This window comes from Mesoplodon densirostris, chromosome 17 (assembly GCF_025265405.1).
Source record: "Mesoplodon densirostris isolate mMesDen1 chromosome 17, mMesDen1 primary haplotype, whole genome shotgun sequence".
NCBI classification, from domain to species: Eukaryota; Metazoa; Chordata; class Mammalia; order Artiodactyla; family Ziphiidae; genus Mesoplodon; species Mesoplodon densirostris.
This window is the reverse complement of record NC_082677.1, coordinates 40608605-40624387: the sequence shown is the minus strand read 5'-3', so window position 1 is coordinate 40624387 and position 15783 is coordinate 40608605. Positions and strand designations below refer to the sequence as shown.

The 15783-nt window shown below is 31.6% G+C and overlaps 1 protein-coding gene across 3 annotated transcripts in view; it reads left to right on the top strand.

Annotated features, from left to right (window-relative positions):
- PCDH9 (protocadherin 9) overlaps window positions 1-15783 on the top strand; it is a 989662-nt gene that overhangs the window by 29971 nt on the left and 943908 nt on the right. Inside the window, exon 3 of one of the 3 annotated variants that reach the window (XM_060079959.1) lies at window positions 11649-12035. The exons of the other annotated variants lie outside the window; for them this stretch is intronic. Within the exon in view, the coding sequence (XP_059935942.1) occupies window positions 11649-11729 (81 nt within the window). The 3' untranslated portion in view covers window positions 11730-12035. Of the gene's footprint in view, window positions 1-11648; window positions 12036-15783 lie in introns of those variants that run through there. 3 annotated transcript variants of the gene reach the window in all.

The window sequence follows — 15783 nt, the reverse complement described above, 5'->3', positions numbered from 1 at the left end:
ATAAGAAGTCCCTGAATTTAATCCTATTGATAAAATGATGAGTTAAAACATGCAGTGTGGTGAAGAGCTAGCCCTTGTTTAATCGGGAGACCACTCTCCTAAGTGATGACTTGCTCACACCTGTGCAACCTGGCTAAATGACACCAAATGGGCTTCCCTCTCAAAGCCCCAGTTACTCATTATGTTCATTTTCCAAACTGAAATGTCAAGCACTTTGCACCTTAACTGAGTGTTCTAGACTGCAGAGAAGAAGTTACATGGAGATAACGTGGAGAAAATATATGTAGGTCTGTTAATCAAACTTTTTTACGCTCTATTTACTGAAGTTATAGATATTTAAGAAAAAAGTTTGGCATATGTTACTTTTGACATCCCATTAAAATGTAAGGCTAGACTCTCAAATATAGTAAATATAAATATCCACATTTGGTTCAGGTTAGTCCACTGAGGGATAGACTCACTTATTTTGCTAAGAAAAATCAGATTCTGGGGCAATCCCTGTATCATCACAGTTTTTTTTGTTTGTTTTGTTTTGTTTTTTTGCGGTACACGGGCCTCTCACTGTTGTGGCCTCTCCCGTTGCGGAGCACAGGCTCCAGACGCGCAGGCTCAGCAGCCATGGCTCACAGGCCCAGCCGCTCCGCAGCATGTGGGATCTTCCTGGACTGGGGCACGAACCTGTATCCTCTGCTTCGGCAGGCGGACTCTCAACAACTGCGCCACCAGGGAAGCCCCATCACAGTTTTTAATGTCACTTTTGAAGCCTGTTGGAATACAACCACTTGGCTATTTGCACAGAGAAACACACGTACTCTGCATTGCTGGGGAGGGATAAATATGCATTTGCTGTGTTTTATGTTTAGATTTACAACTATAAAAAATAGGGAGTTGAATTAAATTTTATCACACATAATCTTCTCAGTTGCAGATTGATTATTTTATTTATGTATTTATTAAAAACAAGCAAAAAATTGTTGTCATTAAAAGGTCCAAATAGTTTTCTTATGAAAACCATTTTGTAATGATATTCATTTGAATTAGCCAAGATAAAAATTTACTAATTATAAATGTGGAAGGCATGTTACAAAATTGCTGTTGGTCTTAAAGTTATCTTGAGTTTAACCCAGAGAGATTTAGCCCATTCTGCCCTTTTTGCCAGATTTTGTTTTGTTTTGTTTTTGCAGATTTTTTCCCTTAAAAACGTAAGTTCACTCACGTCCATTCAGCAAATGTAATTAAATGAAAATATTTTTAGCTTGCATTGACATTTTCATGCTACACACAAAACAGAACACTTTTTAAATTTATTTTCCATCCATGTAATGAAAAGTATTTTGAATACTGAAGTAATCAAATCTTAGAATCATCAGAAGCTGGGCAAGTGGCTTGTTGGTATCTTAGTTAAATCGTAAACAGCCAGGGATAACAAGGTGCTTTTCCTGCAGGAGAAGAAAAAAGTGATTCCAAATATGTATTTTCCCCTTTGATTAGTTCTTTGAAATTGTTTACTGTTTTAATGCTATCCAGCATTTCTATCCATTCCTTTCCTTTTTCATATTTTTTCATGATCTATAATTCCCTACAAGGATTTTGCCCATATTTTTATTTATAAATAATGCACATTTTGTTAAAACATTAAAAAACATTAACACAATAAATCCAAATAATTTTCACCACTTACTTACTGTCACTTCAAAAATGTGTTCTGACATTAACGTGGAGGATTTAATAAATATTATTAGTCACATTTTAGAAGAAGCAAGTGATTTTTAACTGAGAAGAACTGGGGATAAAAAGGAATGAATATTATACCTAACAAGATATTCTGATAGACAACACCAGCTAATTTAGTGTATACTTTTAATTTTATTTTTGGTGACTAGAAATAAAGTGCCTAATCTCAGAGATGTATCTGTATATTGGTATATGTTCATATATTTACATGTACAGATATAAATATCTTATAATCTGTATGTATGTGTATATAGAATATATTTATACACATATATTTATAGAGAGAATTATTGAAACATTAATTCTTCTACACTCTAAAAATTTAATTTTTGTTATTTATTAAATATAATCAATTAGTTATCTATTATATAATCAGAATTTAATATATAATCTAATGCCAAAAGTTTACTTTTGATATTATTGAATAATGTATCAATTTTCTGTTTTAAAGTTTTGAATAGGTGGAATCTTTGGAATTATTATCATTAAGTAATATTTTTATCAACCTAAGTATCATAGACTGTCATTATTTTTGCTATATCTGCTTTTGATATTTAAATATATTTCCTTTAGCAGAGCACAACACTTAGTTTTTGAAAATGTACAAGTAACCATTTACTCATGAATACATAAAAAATTCAGAATTTTCCAGTTAGTGTAAATGAATCATTATTTTAACTTTTGACTACTTTAGGAAAAAAAACAATTCCACACATCATTTCTTTAATAAATATTTATCACTCACCTATGTTATGGTGTTTGTTTTTGCCAAGTGGTATCTTTACACATAATTTGATGTGTTTCTAATGCTGCACTTACAACCTTTTGCATAGAAGATCTGTAAGGTAACTGGGTTTCTTTGGAATGGAGGGAGTAAAATTGAGAGTTTTGTATACCAGATGAGATTTAATAACATACTGAAAATTCAAAAGAAATCTGGCAGAATTCCTGTTCATAGTAGGTGCATAAATATGGACAAATGAATGACCAAAGACTCTGATGATGGAGTTGTTCTTTTAATGTATATAAGTAATTATAATTTATACTTTCTCAAATAAAATTTCACTTAATCTTGTTATATGGTAAGATGCATGTTACAGTTAATTTAATTATTTTATTTTATTTTTCTCCTAAACATACATACTTGCAAAATAGAACAAAGTGTGTTCTCTATACAATAAGGAAAATAACAACTAAATTTTTTATTACTTTGTTATACAAAATAATACTTGATATATAAGTGTAATGTCCTTATAGCCCAGAAAAGTCATTATCTATTTGCCACTTTAAGTATAAATATATATTTAATAAAAAATATTTAAAATAATATTTTTAAAAGATTGAAAACAATAAATGCTGGCAAAATTTTGTTTTGATAATCATTTGTGACTTTCTTTACATAATTACCTCCTGTCTTGTAGAGAAGATTAAAAGTATTAGAATTAATCCATTTATAAATCATAAATATTAATTGCTACATTTAAGAGGCTATTCTTAAATATATGTATTAAATGCATGCATGTAATATTATGCCTTTTGGCAATTACTTATCTTAATCATTTTGAAAATGTGCGATAGCCTTAAGCATATAAATGGTTATTAACATAACAGAAATATATTTGTTACTTTAAATATTTCATTTCAAAAGCAACAGTGCTTAAACATTTGTATTCTGGACTACTTTGAGCATCATTTAAAAGGTATAGGTGCACTCTTCAGAAAAATTCATATACCCACATATATTTTTTAAGAACTGCAAATTGTTCAAAGTTTCCATAGACTCTGTAAGCCCATCTATGAAATCTCCCAAGGGCCTGTGGCCCTGGGTAATAACCAAATTTATATAAATGATTTGACTCTTTATGCAACTCCTACTAAATATTCTTTGAAAAAAGTTTGAAGTATTTCAAGTGAAAGGAATTTAATATTCTTTTCTCAGCACTAGCCATTGTTTTAGAAAATGAACTCTCTTTGGAACCACTTCCTCTTATGATAATGGTTAAAATCCAGAAATATTTCTGCTTCCTCATCTTGTAAGGTAGAAAAATAACACATGTTTTGCCATAAGAATGAAAACATTGATCACTTTAATGAAATGCTCTCTGCAGAATATATATAATTGATTCTGTTAGCAGACATGAACATAAGCAGTCAGAGCCAGCCAAGTGAAATAGGACAGCTTTAAATTTAAACTTGATGTATGCAGTTCTCACTATTTGTTAAGTTTGATTTCTTTTTTATAGTTTGTCTACTGTCCTTTTGGTGCTGTCATGTGCACAGATAATCCCTGTGGAGTGACATAATACACGTGTAATTTCCTGTTCACCTTCATATTTCCAACCTAGAATTTGCCTGACATCTCCATTCTCCTTACAAAGAGAATAATAGAAACATGATTTTTTTTTGTCAATAGCCATATAAATTGATAAATTAATTTCACATAAGATTGTGTGTTTGAGTGCCACAAAAATGTTTAAATTTGATTTCTATCCCCATTTCTAAGAAAATTAAAGCTCAGTATTTGAACGTTTTTCAAGGTCACACAGCTCCTACATGGCTCAGCTAGGATTTTTTTTTAATCTTCTACCACTCGTCCCAGGAATCAAGATTGATTTGAAAAAGAGACAAAAGTATTTTATGAAAAAGAAACAAAAGTATTTTAAAGACAATGAAATGAAACCTTACATAAGCATACATCAAAATGCACTTGCCCAGAATTCTTTGAAAATACGCACAAAACTTTAAATGTTGTTTATTTATAATATTTTAATAGTATTTGTCATATATGCAGAGATACTTTGCACACTACATTTTCATTATTTGTATTTTTCTCTAACTCAAGATCAAAGACATTTCAAACTTGGTGAATTAGTACGGCTTCCTTCCTCCCTTCCTCCCTTTCTTCCTTCCTCCCTCACTCCCTCCTTCCTTTCCTTCTTTCTTGTGAATCTTTTGCCAGAATTTGAGATGAGAGTAGTTACCACTGAGTGGTTATGTGTCCTAGATGAGAATTCTAATTAATACAAACCGTTTCATTTTCTGACTACCATTCTCTACCAGTCAATTAAGGACAGGTGTTCTGTTCCCCTCTGGTTAAGATACCTCTTTGTTTTTGGTGAATCCATATCAGTACCCAGAGCTACTATACCTAGTAATTATTATGTGTTAAATACTTCACACATGCTTTTATTCATGGATTTTTTTAACCCTCAAAATCACCCTATGAAGTAAAGTTGTTCTTATCCTCATTTCATTGATGAGGAAACTGTTTCATAGACGATAAGTAATGTATCCAAAACATTTGTTTCAACTTCACAACAAACCACTAGTTTAAGTTATAAACTTAAACTTCACCTTTAAAGGTTAGTGACTATTTTTTTTACAACTTTGTTGAGGCATATTTCAGATATCATTTAACTAATTCATTTTAAGTGTGCAATTACACAATTTTTAGTAAATTTAGCAAGTTGTTCAACTATCACTGTAGTTTGGGAACATTTGCCTCACCCCAGTGAAGATCCCTTGTGCCTATTTACTGTTGACCTCTATCTCCCCAAACTTGCCCCCACACAACCACTAAATTTACTTTTTTCTCTGGACATTTTATATGCATGGAATTATACCATATGAAATCTCTTGTATTTTGCTTTTTAGTGATCATTTTTTATACTGCTTAAAAATGAATACATCTTTCAATATCATTACAATTATTAATACTGTGAAAATGTACTAACATCTACCTATATCCCCATGAACATGAATCATTTCCCCAAAAAGCTTTCCTAATTGGCATTGATTCTTATTTTTCTCAAAAATATTTGATAAAATCCAGTGACTTTTCATGAGAGTGACAAATGATTATTTCACCGAAACTGGTGTTTGCAACTTCATTACCTGTTAAATAATAGATTACCTACTAAATAGTAGGTGAAATAATTACTTTTAAAAATCTTGAAATGTGTGTAAACTAACAATATTAATTTTCCCAGTGAAACTGTACTTACTGCATTTTCATTTTTGTCAGTGATTTGGGCTCAGCTCTGATGACCTCCTGTTATGGATATTTCTCAGTTGACACAAATGATCCAGGTGTCCACTCTCAATTAAACTGGCAATTTAATTGAGGCATATATCACACCCATTGTTGTAATTACAACTGGCTCTCTTGGTAGACATTTCCTTCTTTATATTAATGGTGTTTCTTCATTATGCTTTTGAAACATTTTGTTTTCTCTACATTTCAGCATACACTTTAATTGCTGAGTGGTTTCAACTGTGTCACTCTTGTCAGAAAGCTTCAGAACCAGAAAACTTACCAATTTTCCCACAGTAAATTAAATGAATAGAAACAAAATACTTACTATTTCCTTGCAATTATTTATAGAAATCACTAGAAAACAAAAACTTCAAGTTTTAAAGGGTAATAATCTAATAAAATGATAAATATTAATACTATTTATTTGACAAGTGTAATAATATATATTGCAAAACAGCAAATGGTCCAAATTTTTTGTTTTTTTTTCTTAAGATACCATTCCTGCATTCTTGATAGCAAGTTTAATTCCTCACTTGTAATTTTTGAGCAGACATTTAAATGATTTTATTATTGAATGAATATTAAATGGGTAATATGAAGAGATGAGCAGACATGGTTAATAACAGAGGAATAGTTCATTGAAGAGTCATCATACCTATGAAGGGTGGAGTTCATAAAGCTAATGGAGATGAAGGTGGAATTACAAAGCTTATTTTAGTCTTCCGTGGTCACTATTGAATTTTTGTCTTTGTCCCCTATGTTTTAATTTGAAGTCAATGATTTTGTGGGTGTCTCAACATTTGTGAAACAAAGAAATAGTGAATGTGTTAACATCTCTATAGTGCTTATATGAGTGCAATAATCAACGAATTAATATTTGAAAGAGTTTAGAATATTGCCTGGAACATAGTATCATAAAGTGTTTCATAGTATCATAAAGTGAACATGTCATAAAGTGTTTGATAAATAGTATTGCTAAAACTTCCAAAACAAAGCTTTCCTTTCAACTTAACTTTAACAACTATTTTTGCTTAGAAGTATTCTGTCATGCAGGATCTTCAGTTGCAGCATGCAAAATCTTTACTTGTGGCATGTGGGCTCTTAGTTGCAAAACGCAGGTTCCCTGACCAGGGATCACACCTGGGCTTGCATGCCGCAAGGAAGATACCACGTGCCTCAACTAAGACCCGGCACAGCCAAATAAATAATAAATATTAATTCTAAAAAAGTATTCTTTCAAATCAGCTTTAAAACAAATTCATCCCATGTTATATGGCAGAAAATAACTGAAGTAATCTAAATGTACAAAATTGGGGAGTTACATTGTTTCTTGTTCCTATGTGTGCATGTCTAACTTACTAGTGATACTAAAATTAAATGTTTGTACAATAAAATCTGATTTAGCAGAAATATTTAAAACTGGTTTCACTTCCATAGAAATATGGACATAGTAAAGGGTTATTGCCATGGGGATTAAAAGAGGTTATGAAACTGAAAAATCACAACAACCTTTCTCTGAATCTTCCATAAACCCATAATTGTAGGCTTTCTCTTTAATCATTACTTGTAATTAAAGTATTTTTCTCACTTATAAGGAAGTGAACTCAGAATATACATTCAGGGTAATATATAGTAATATAGGCTTTGCATGAAAGGTTATTTATTTTTATGATTTATATCTTTTGGAAAAGCTCGTATTTCAGAGTTTAACAGATAGGTAATATACAGGGATTCATATTCACTTCTTAACTCTATTCAACATCAAACCAGATCTGAGATATATACCCCGCTTACTTTTCTCATTGATTTTTCTTGTATTAAATATACTGAAAACTGTATAGAGGAAAAATAGCTGAATTACTACACACACACACAAAAAAATGTGTGAATGGAAAGGACAAATTTATAAGGGAAGTGTGCCAGAGGCTTTCATTTTTTTTGTTTCTTTTGTGTTGGTTGTGTTTTTAATCTCCTATAGCAGATAGCGTGATTCCTTATATATAGTTGACCAAGAACTAAAGCCTCAAGGAGAGGGAAGTTCTTATGATAACAACCACTTTGGTGTGGGCTTACCTTATCAGACTTCTTTGTTTCACTAGGCTGAAGGAATTTATCCTAGATGTAGTCTGATTCTGGCATGTCACTGGAGGTATGTTTGTTTGATTACAAACAAATGTGACTTTAGTCAGACATATATGGGCTCAGTAACTATGCTGTACTTGGGTTTTCATGTACATATTTTCAGTATATCTCTCTACTTTTTACAAAAGCAACAAGGATGTTGATAAATTGGGAAAGGAGCAGCTTGAGGAAGGAACTCTCCACAGAATTGGGCAGTGAGGGTGGTTCCTGTTAAGAAATCTTCCCTTCCAGCTACCTGATGAAAGACGTTAGAATCTTACATAAACATTCTTTACAAAACACATGAAAGTTATGTATGCTTCTGGCAATAACTCAATGAACAAGGAGTTTAAATTGAGTGATTTTAAAAGTTACAGCTTTGTACACAAAAATAAAGGGCTATCCCTCTTATAGTTTATCTATATTATTGTAAATGACATCTCCTGAGGAATCTGCTTCACTCTGATGAATTCTACTTTTCTGACTTTAACCACCAATGCCTAATCAGCTTTCCTTCCATTTCATGAGCTAGCCCAGGACCTTTCTGGTACATTTCTAACCCTTCCCTTCTAGTTTCGAATTTATTTTTACTAAGTCAGACTGAGTACATTGTTGTCATTTGGAATCCCGGATCCTAAAGATACATTATAAAAACATATGTAAATCCATGGATTTATATTTATAATATTAGGAAATATATATGTAGCCAACATATGCTATAGGAAAGTAAACTTTTATTTATGACTGGGATGGTCAGGAAACCTTCACAAAAGAGACTGAAGCTCAACAAAAGTGTCCCAAAGTTTAAATCAATAGTAACTTTTCATATCACTTTAATTTTTTTTTCTCTCAATTGTTCACAAAAACATTATGGGTTTGAATGGTCAGGTATTTTTTCCACATCTTTTCATTGACAAAAACAAGGTTGAATGATGGAATTCTTGGTAGAAGAAGAATATATATTCTTAATATGTACTAAGACCTGCATGAACCCCTTTTGAGTCTTTCAGCAAGCCTTTTAATTATAGACTGAGTTACCCCAATTTTTACCAGTAAGAAATTATAGTAGTAAAGTGACTTGCTAGGGTCACATGGAGAGCAGGTGGTTTAATTCCAATAAGACCCCTTGTTTCTGATTCAATTCAGATTTCTTTCTTTCATATAGTTTCTTGAAGGAGAATTAGCAGAGAAGGAAAAAGAGGGAGAAGATCTGAGGCAGGGCTGGTAGAGAAGAGGTAATAGCATTCAGAAGAATATAAGTCAGGTCTAGGTAAGAGTGCGGCTAGTTTGATCAGGCAGAGATTTGTGCAGAAAAGTGGTTAGACATACGTCGAAGTGTCAGACTGACATTAGATTATAGTGAGCCTACAATAACTTTCTAGGTGTTCACATTGTTCCAGAGTTTTCAAACTAAAGTGTGGGGATATGTCCCTAACATTATGTAAGTTGATGTATTGTTTTCTTTCAAAATATTGGAAATAGTTTTGGCCAGTGGAAGCAATTCAAGAGTTCAAGATTGTGAGCAGAAAAGGACAAGAACAAAGTAGTAGATTGCATAGAGAAATTCTTCAGATTCATTCAAATACTTATCAAGTATTTATTGAAAGCTTGTTATATACTAGAATCTGGAACAATAAAATAAACAAGACTTCCTCCTTATCTTCAAGGAATTTATATTTTTCAAGGAATGTACGTTTTCTAAGGAGTTTACATTCTAGACAGAGAAATACAGTAGTTATATCATGTGTTAAGTATATATTTGTTTTACTTATGGAATTGAGATTTAGCTCATAGTAAAGATTACAAGCTCAAAGAATGAATTATTTTCCTAAAAGAGAGTACTTTTAGAGTATTCGCCAAAGTATTTGTGGATATTAAAGCATCAAAAATATATTTCATTGCTTTGGGAGATTCAGGCTTAAGAGATCACATATGAGTAACATGGGGACAAAGCCTTGAGAACTTGTGCAATCATCCCTTAGTATTCTTCAATAGGAGAGAAAGTAGAAATTACCAATTTGACTTTTTTCCCCATCTTCTACTTATCTACAAGAAGGTAAAATGAAAAATTAACCTTCATTTGTCATTTTTAAATATTACTACTGGGAAGGATCAAGAATCTAAGGGACATAGAACACTGAAAAAGCAATGTTTATTCTAACTAGAAGGTAGAAAAAATGTGTTTTGCTATAGTATAAAATATATCATTTAAAATTGCAGAAACATTTGAGTTATAAATAGAAAAACTATTCATATTAAGGAAAATGTTTTTGACGAATCTGTATTATTTAATGCATTTGAGCACTTATCTATAATTGAATTACTAATTTTACATTAACAGCTTTTTACTGGATTCTGACCACTCAGTATGTTGAATTCTGCTTTCTTAAAATAGAAATCCAAAGTTCTTTCTTGGAAACTGCATTATTTGATTTGCTAGTGCATCTTTCTCAAAAGGATCCATTAATTGCTCAGATCTCCCTTGATATTGAATTCAGTACAGACACAACAAAATAAAACATTTCTTCCAAATTTAAAGTATCAATGTCTAGGTGAACTTGCCATAAAGAAATCTGGTAGTTTTAAATTTAAGAAAAGTAAAAATTAGCCCTATGACCATTCATCCATTAACTCACTAACTTAATAAACATTGCTATTGTGTTCACAAGTAGTGTCTTTGCCTGTCTTATTTTCTGCCTATCTAAAATTTGATGTATTAGAGATACCAGGCATAACACCATCAAGCAGGAAGCAAAAGGGCTGGATGTCAAAGGGCCTAGTGATGGGAATCAGGTAATACCCTGATGTCTCAGGCTCTTTATGTGTACAATCAGGAATTTTGAGTAGAATTTCCAAGATTCTATGCATATTAATCTCAAGAGGACTTCCACAAAACATTTTTTGGTATTTTAAGCCTTTAAGCCTACAAAATTAAATTTGAAAATAAGCTTTTAATTGATAAATGTTAGCGTCAAGAGTGTCATAAATGTTTGATGTGCCTTTGTGACAGTATCTAAAGTTGTATTACTTTTAATCATTTTCTATTAAGAATATTTGTTTAGTGGATTAGTTTACACTCACTAATTCTATTTATGTAGATAAATTAAAACATCACCTGTGTCTCTTGAAGCTTACTTTTTCCTCAGAGTATTAGTTTAGTAACCCCTTTTGCTCTTGCTAAATTCCTTAAATGTGACTGGACATTCTTTATCCCATTGTCATGTGGCATTTTCCTTCATTTCATTCACATCTCTGTTCAGTACTCCTCCTCCAATGCTCTCTATACTTTCATTTATTATTTTTAGGCAACACTTAATATTACTTATATTGTACATTTATTTATTTTTAACTGTATTCATATTTATAACTAATGAGAAATAAACTTTATGAGGCTACTTTCTTTGTTTATAACAAGGCTGTATCTCTATTGCCTTGATTTGCTATGCTGTCCAATAAAGTAGATCCTAGCCATATGTGACAATTTAGTTTAAATTAATTAAAAGTAAATAAGATAAGAAAAATATTTACTCAGTCACATGCCACATTTCAGCTACTCAATAGTCACATGTGGCTAGTGGCTACTGTTGCCGACAGTGTAGATGTAGAACATTCCCATCATCCCAGGAAGTTTCATGGTCAGCACTACAAGGATTGATACATAAAGGATGCACAAATAACAATGAACAATCAAATCCAAAACCTTACATATAAGTGAATATTTTCAATTAAGAGCTATCATTTTTTTCTTTTATTTTAGATGGAATTATTCCCATACAGTGAAAGATACTGTAAAAGTGAAAAGGTGAAGACAATTTCCCAGACACTTGTTCACTGGTAAAGTCAAAGATTTCCAGGACAACTCACTGTTTTTTCCCTCTTTTCAAATGTTATTGAAATTATGTCATTAAAAAAAAAAAAGCTTCTTTAAAGATAAGTACCTTACTGAAATTAACAGGGAATTATTTTATGTTAGGAAAATAGAATTAACGTTACCATACATGATCACATGAGGAATTATACCTCCTTTACCAACTGAAAAATACTTTTACTAAAATTGTGTATGATTTCTTAAGTAACAGCATTGTCAAACAAATGTCCCCAAAACCTTATTTTTTAAAAAAAACAACATTTGCTTCCCATTTTTCGGTTCAATAAAGATTTAGAAAAATGTTTAGAAGATAGAAATAGGAAAGCTGAGTATTTATGACAGAAAATATTGTCTTTTATAATAATACTAGTACAGCTTTGCTGACACAAAAAAGTGACTAAAGTCAGTAAATTATTATCAGTAAAATCAGAAATCTCACAAAGTTGCATATAAATTAGTATGATAAATATAAGGCACAGTTTTTTTCCACTGCTGCTTAAAATTAAACTTCATTAGTAAATCATAAGATATACACTGCCTTGTTAGTTTTAATTCCAAAATTTCTTATAAATTTTTACAATTAGATTTTACTATGAAATTGACTTGCTCAACTGAAGAACATGGGCTTGCAAATTGCTGTCTTATGGATATAGTTGCATTTTCCTTTAGCCTATATCAATAAAATGAAAATAGGTGTGATTTATGAATTTTATTACAATGTGCATATACATGTGCTAACATTTATGATTATATGTATTCATAGATAAAGTTGTACAAAAACTATGATGCAATTCAGTAAGAGCATTTTTTGGTCAGTTATCCTTTAGGGAAACAGAAATTTATACAGATACCATTTAAAGAAGTTAGAAGGCCTTCCGCTGGAAATATAAACTATAACTAAGAAAACCCATTATCTAATCTACAGTTTGTAGCAGACCATACTGTATAAATCAAACCCATCTGTGCACACTTTTGATGCACGTTTCCATATTCTATCTTTCCTCTATCCCCAGAGGTTCAGCAAGACTTGAGGAAAGACAGGAATGTTTTCAGTTACTGAAGAAAGCAGCTTTTATATTTACTGGGAGGATCAGAGAGGCATTTGGAAACCTGGAGAGCTTCCTTGGCTCCAGGGTTTAAGTCACTAGGGTGTGTTTGTTCTTTTGTTTGTACTTTCAGAACTTCATGGAACAACAACACCATCATGTTCAGCTTTGATTCCTGTGGGGATAGGTTAGATTTGAAACATAGTTTCGAGAAAGACAGATGCTTGCTGCATTTGTACTGAAAGGTTTAGAAGAAAAATGGTAAAAGCATTTGGGCCCACCTAAAGTGAAGCAAACAAACAAAACAACAAACAAAAATTCTTATAAATTGCTGGTCAAATTATCAGTGGTTCCTTCTCTTTTAATTATAACATATATGATAGAAAATGGCCTTAATATTTCATTTGTTGCTTTACAGTACTGTTTTATTGTTTGTTTTGTTGTTGTTTTTGTTTGTTTGCTTGTGCAGGCTTTAACAGTTGGGACTTACGAAGCCCAAGAATTTTCCTTGTCTGAAGCTTACTAGGGATCTAATGTGTACATTCATTTTGGAGTTGTAGTAAAACCCATATGGTAAAAAATAAGCATTAGTATACTAACTATTATTACACATTAGAGTTATTATCTAGTTGATCTTTTACCAAAGGAAAATAACTTTCCCTTTTCTCTCCCCTTCATTCATTCTAATCTTTTCCCCTTGAGATAGATCATTAAAACCTAACTAATTCTATTTAAGGTTTTGCTACTAAAAATGCAGTCCGCCCATGAATCAGAAGCATCTATATTACCTGAGAACTTGTTAGAAATGCAGAATCCCCATACCTACTGAGCCAGAATCTGCATTTCAGCAAAATTTCCAGGTGATTTGAATGCATATTAAAGTTTGAGAGGCAATACTTTAATGTATGCATTATATTGCAGTAGACATTTCTTAATCCTATATAAATTTCTGAGTCCTGAAGTGAAATTATGCTTTTCTATTATATAAAACCATCAAGTCATGAATTTTTAACTTCAGTGTCACTCGTCATATTCAGAGGTGAGTAAACAAAAATTATTTTAACATTATACTTATCCATCAGGATCCATACCATTAATTTAAGTATATGCTCTTAAGATCCAAGAGAGTGGAAAGCATAATTCCCTCCAACAGCAGATTGTTTCATGTTTATTTGTACATTAATTATGTTTTTGTACTCCAGAAGAAGTTTTAGCTTTTGAAAAATTATAAATGCTTATTAAAAATATTTCCACCTAGTTGAAAATTATCAAAGGTAGAGTGCATGGCTAAGATAACTTTTTTGTAGATGACATGAGATCTACGGTCTCAATGGTCACATCTTTGAAAACTCTTAAAAATAAGAGATTAAATACTTGAGCAACTAAGATATTTCAAATGGTTGATTTTGGTTTATTAACTTCAGGTTATATTAGTTTCATGTGTAAAAATTTATTGGCCTATGATGAAGTACATTGTTTTAATGTATACTTACTTTAGACTGTAATCACTTATATGTTACACATTTATATGCTAATATATTTTTACATAACTCTAATCCTGATTCATGGCATCATATCGGTCTCCTCACACCCAAGATATTGTCTTTTAACCTGTGTTCTTCCTCTTCACCTAGTTTGTACTTTAGCCACCTCATATAATTTAAATGAGAAATTGTTTCTTCTGTCATTTTTAGGTAATTTTTAACATTTGAAATCATCTATCCATTCAATTATTTTTAATCTCAGAAAATAATTTGGAAAGTAATACCATTTCTACCTGTGTTATCAAAGACCTCATCATTAATTATGAGGCTTAATATATTTAATAAACATTTCTTTTTCACTTAAACAATTTGCTTCTTTCTGGGCCACACATCTTCAGCTATATATCAGCGATGCATTGGATTCTTAGAATACAATACAATATTGCATAGGACTTTTCAGAATGTCACAAAACTCTTCTTAGAAATCTATTATGCATATATATTACACAAATTAATACATAGTCCTATATTTTAAGAAGCTCAATCATGTTAGTTACTAATTATAACACTAGCTCAATATTAATGTATTTTATTTAATTCTGTGCAAAAAATAGAGATTTAATTTTAATGTTTTACTTTATATTGTTCATCATTGGTGATGGGTTTTCACTATTCCCCACTAAACAAGTGAAATAAAGGAGTACCCCAAATTATTCAATGCCAGTAGAAATCTATAGTACAGAAATACTGTTAAAGAAAATATCATATAATTTATCCTCCATGCTGGTGTTGGTATTTTTTTTTTCATTCTGTGTGTGTGTGTGTGTGTGTGTCTGTGTGTGTGTGTGTGTGTGTTCTGTAAGAACACTTAACATGAGAGTTATTTTCTTGTACTTTTTTTTTTGTAAGCTCCCTCTAAGCTATTGCCACATAGCTGGGCCACTTTAGGTGTCAAAAAAATGTCCATCACCTTTGGTCAGGATTGGTCATGAATTATGCAAGCTCAGATTTAGGTGCCGAATACCTTGTGTTGTGTTCTTCTAACTTTTCAATGAACTGTAACCATTTATTTTAATTGCCAGTCTCTCTAATGGATCAAGAAGTTAGTGTAACATGCACTCTCTGCCCTCAAGAACATTGCTAGGTGTAAGAGATAGAGGAGCTGAGTAGACAAGTAATTATATAAAGTATACAGTATACAACAGTGCCCTGAGGAAAGTCTTGACTCTGTAGTATGCACATTCTGTGGAAGGGGTTACTGCAGTCAGTTGAGAAGTCCAAAAAGACATGCATTATGATGAGGTTTGAAGGATGAACCACCTTTCAGCATGTCAGGAAAGGTCACTGTAGCTGAATGGAAAATAGTAAAAAAAATATACTATTTCTAGAATTCATGGTTTTATTTGCCAAGATAATAAAATTACTTTTTCCAATAATATGAGACATGAATTTGTCAGGGTAGAGTGGTCACTTACAATTTATCAACATCCCTCA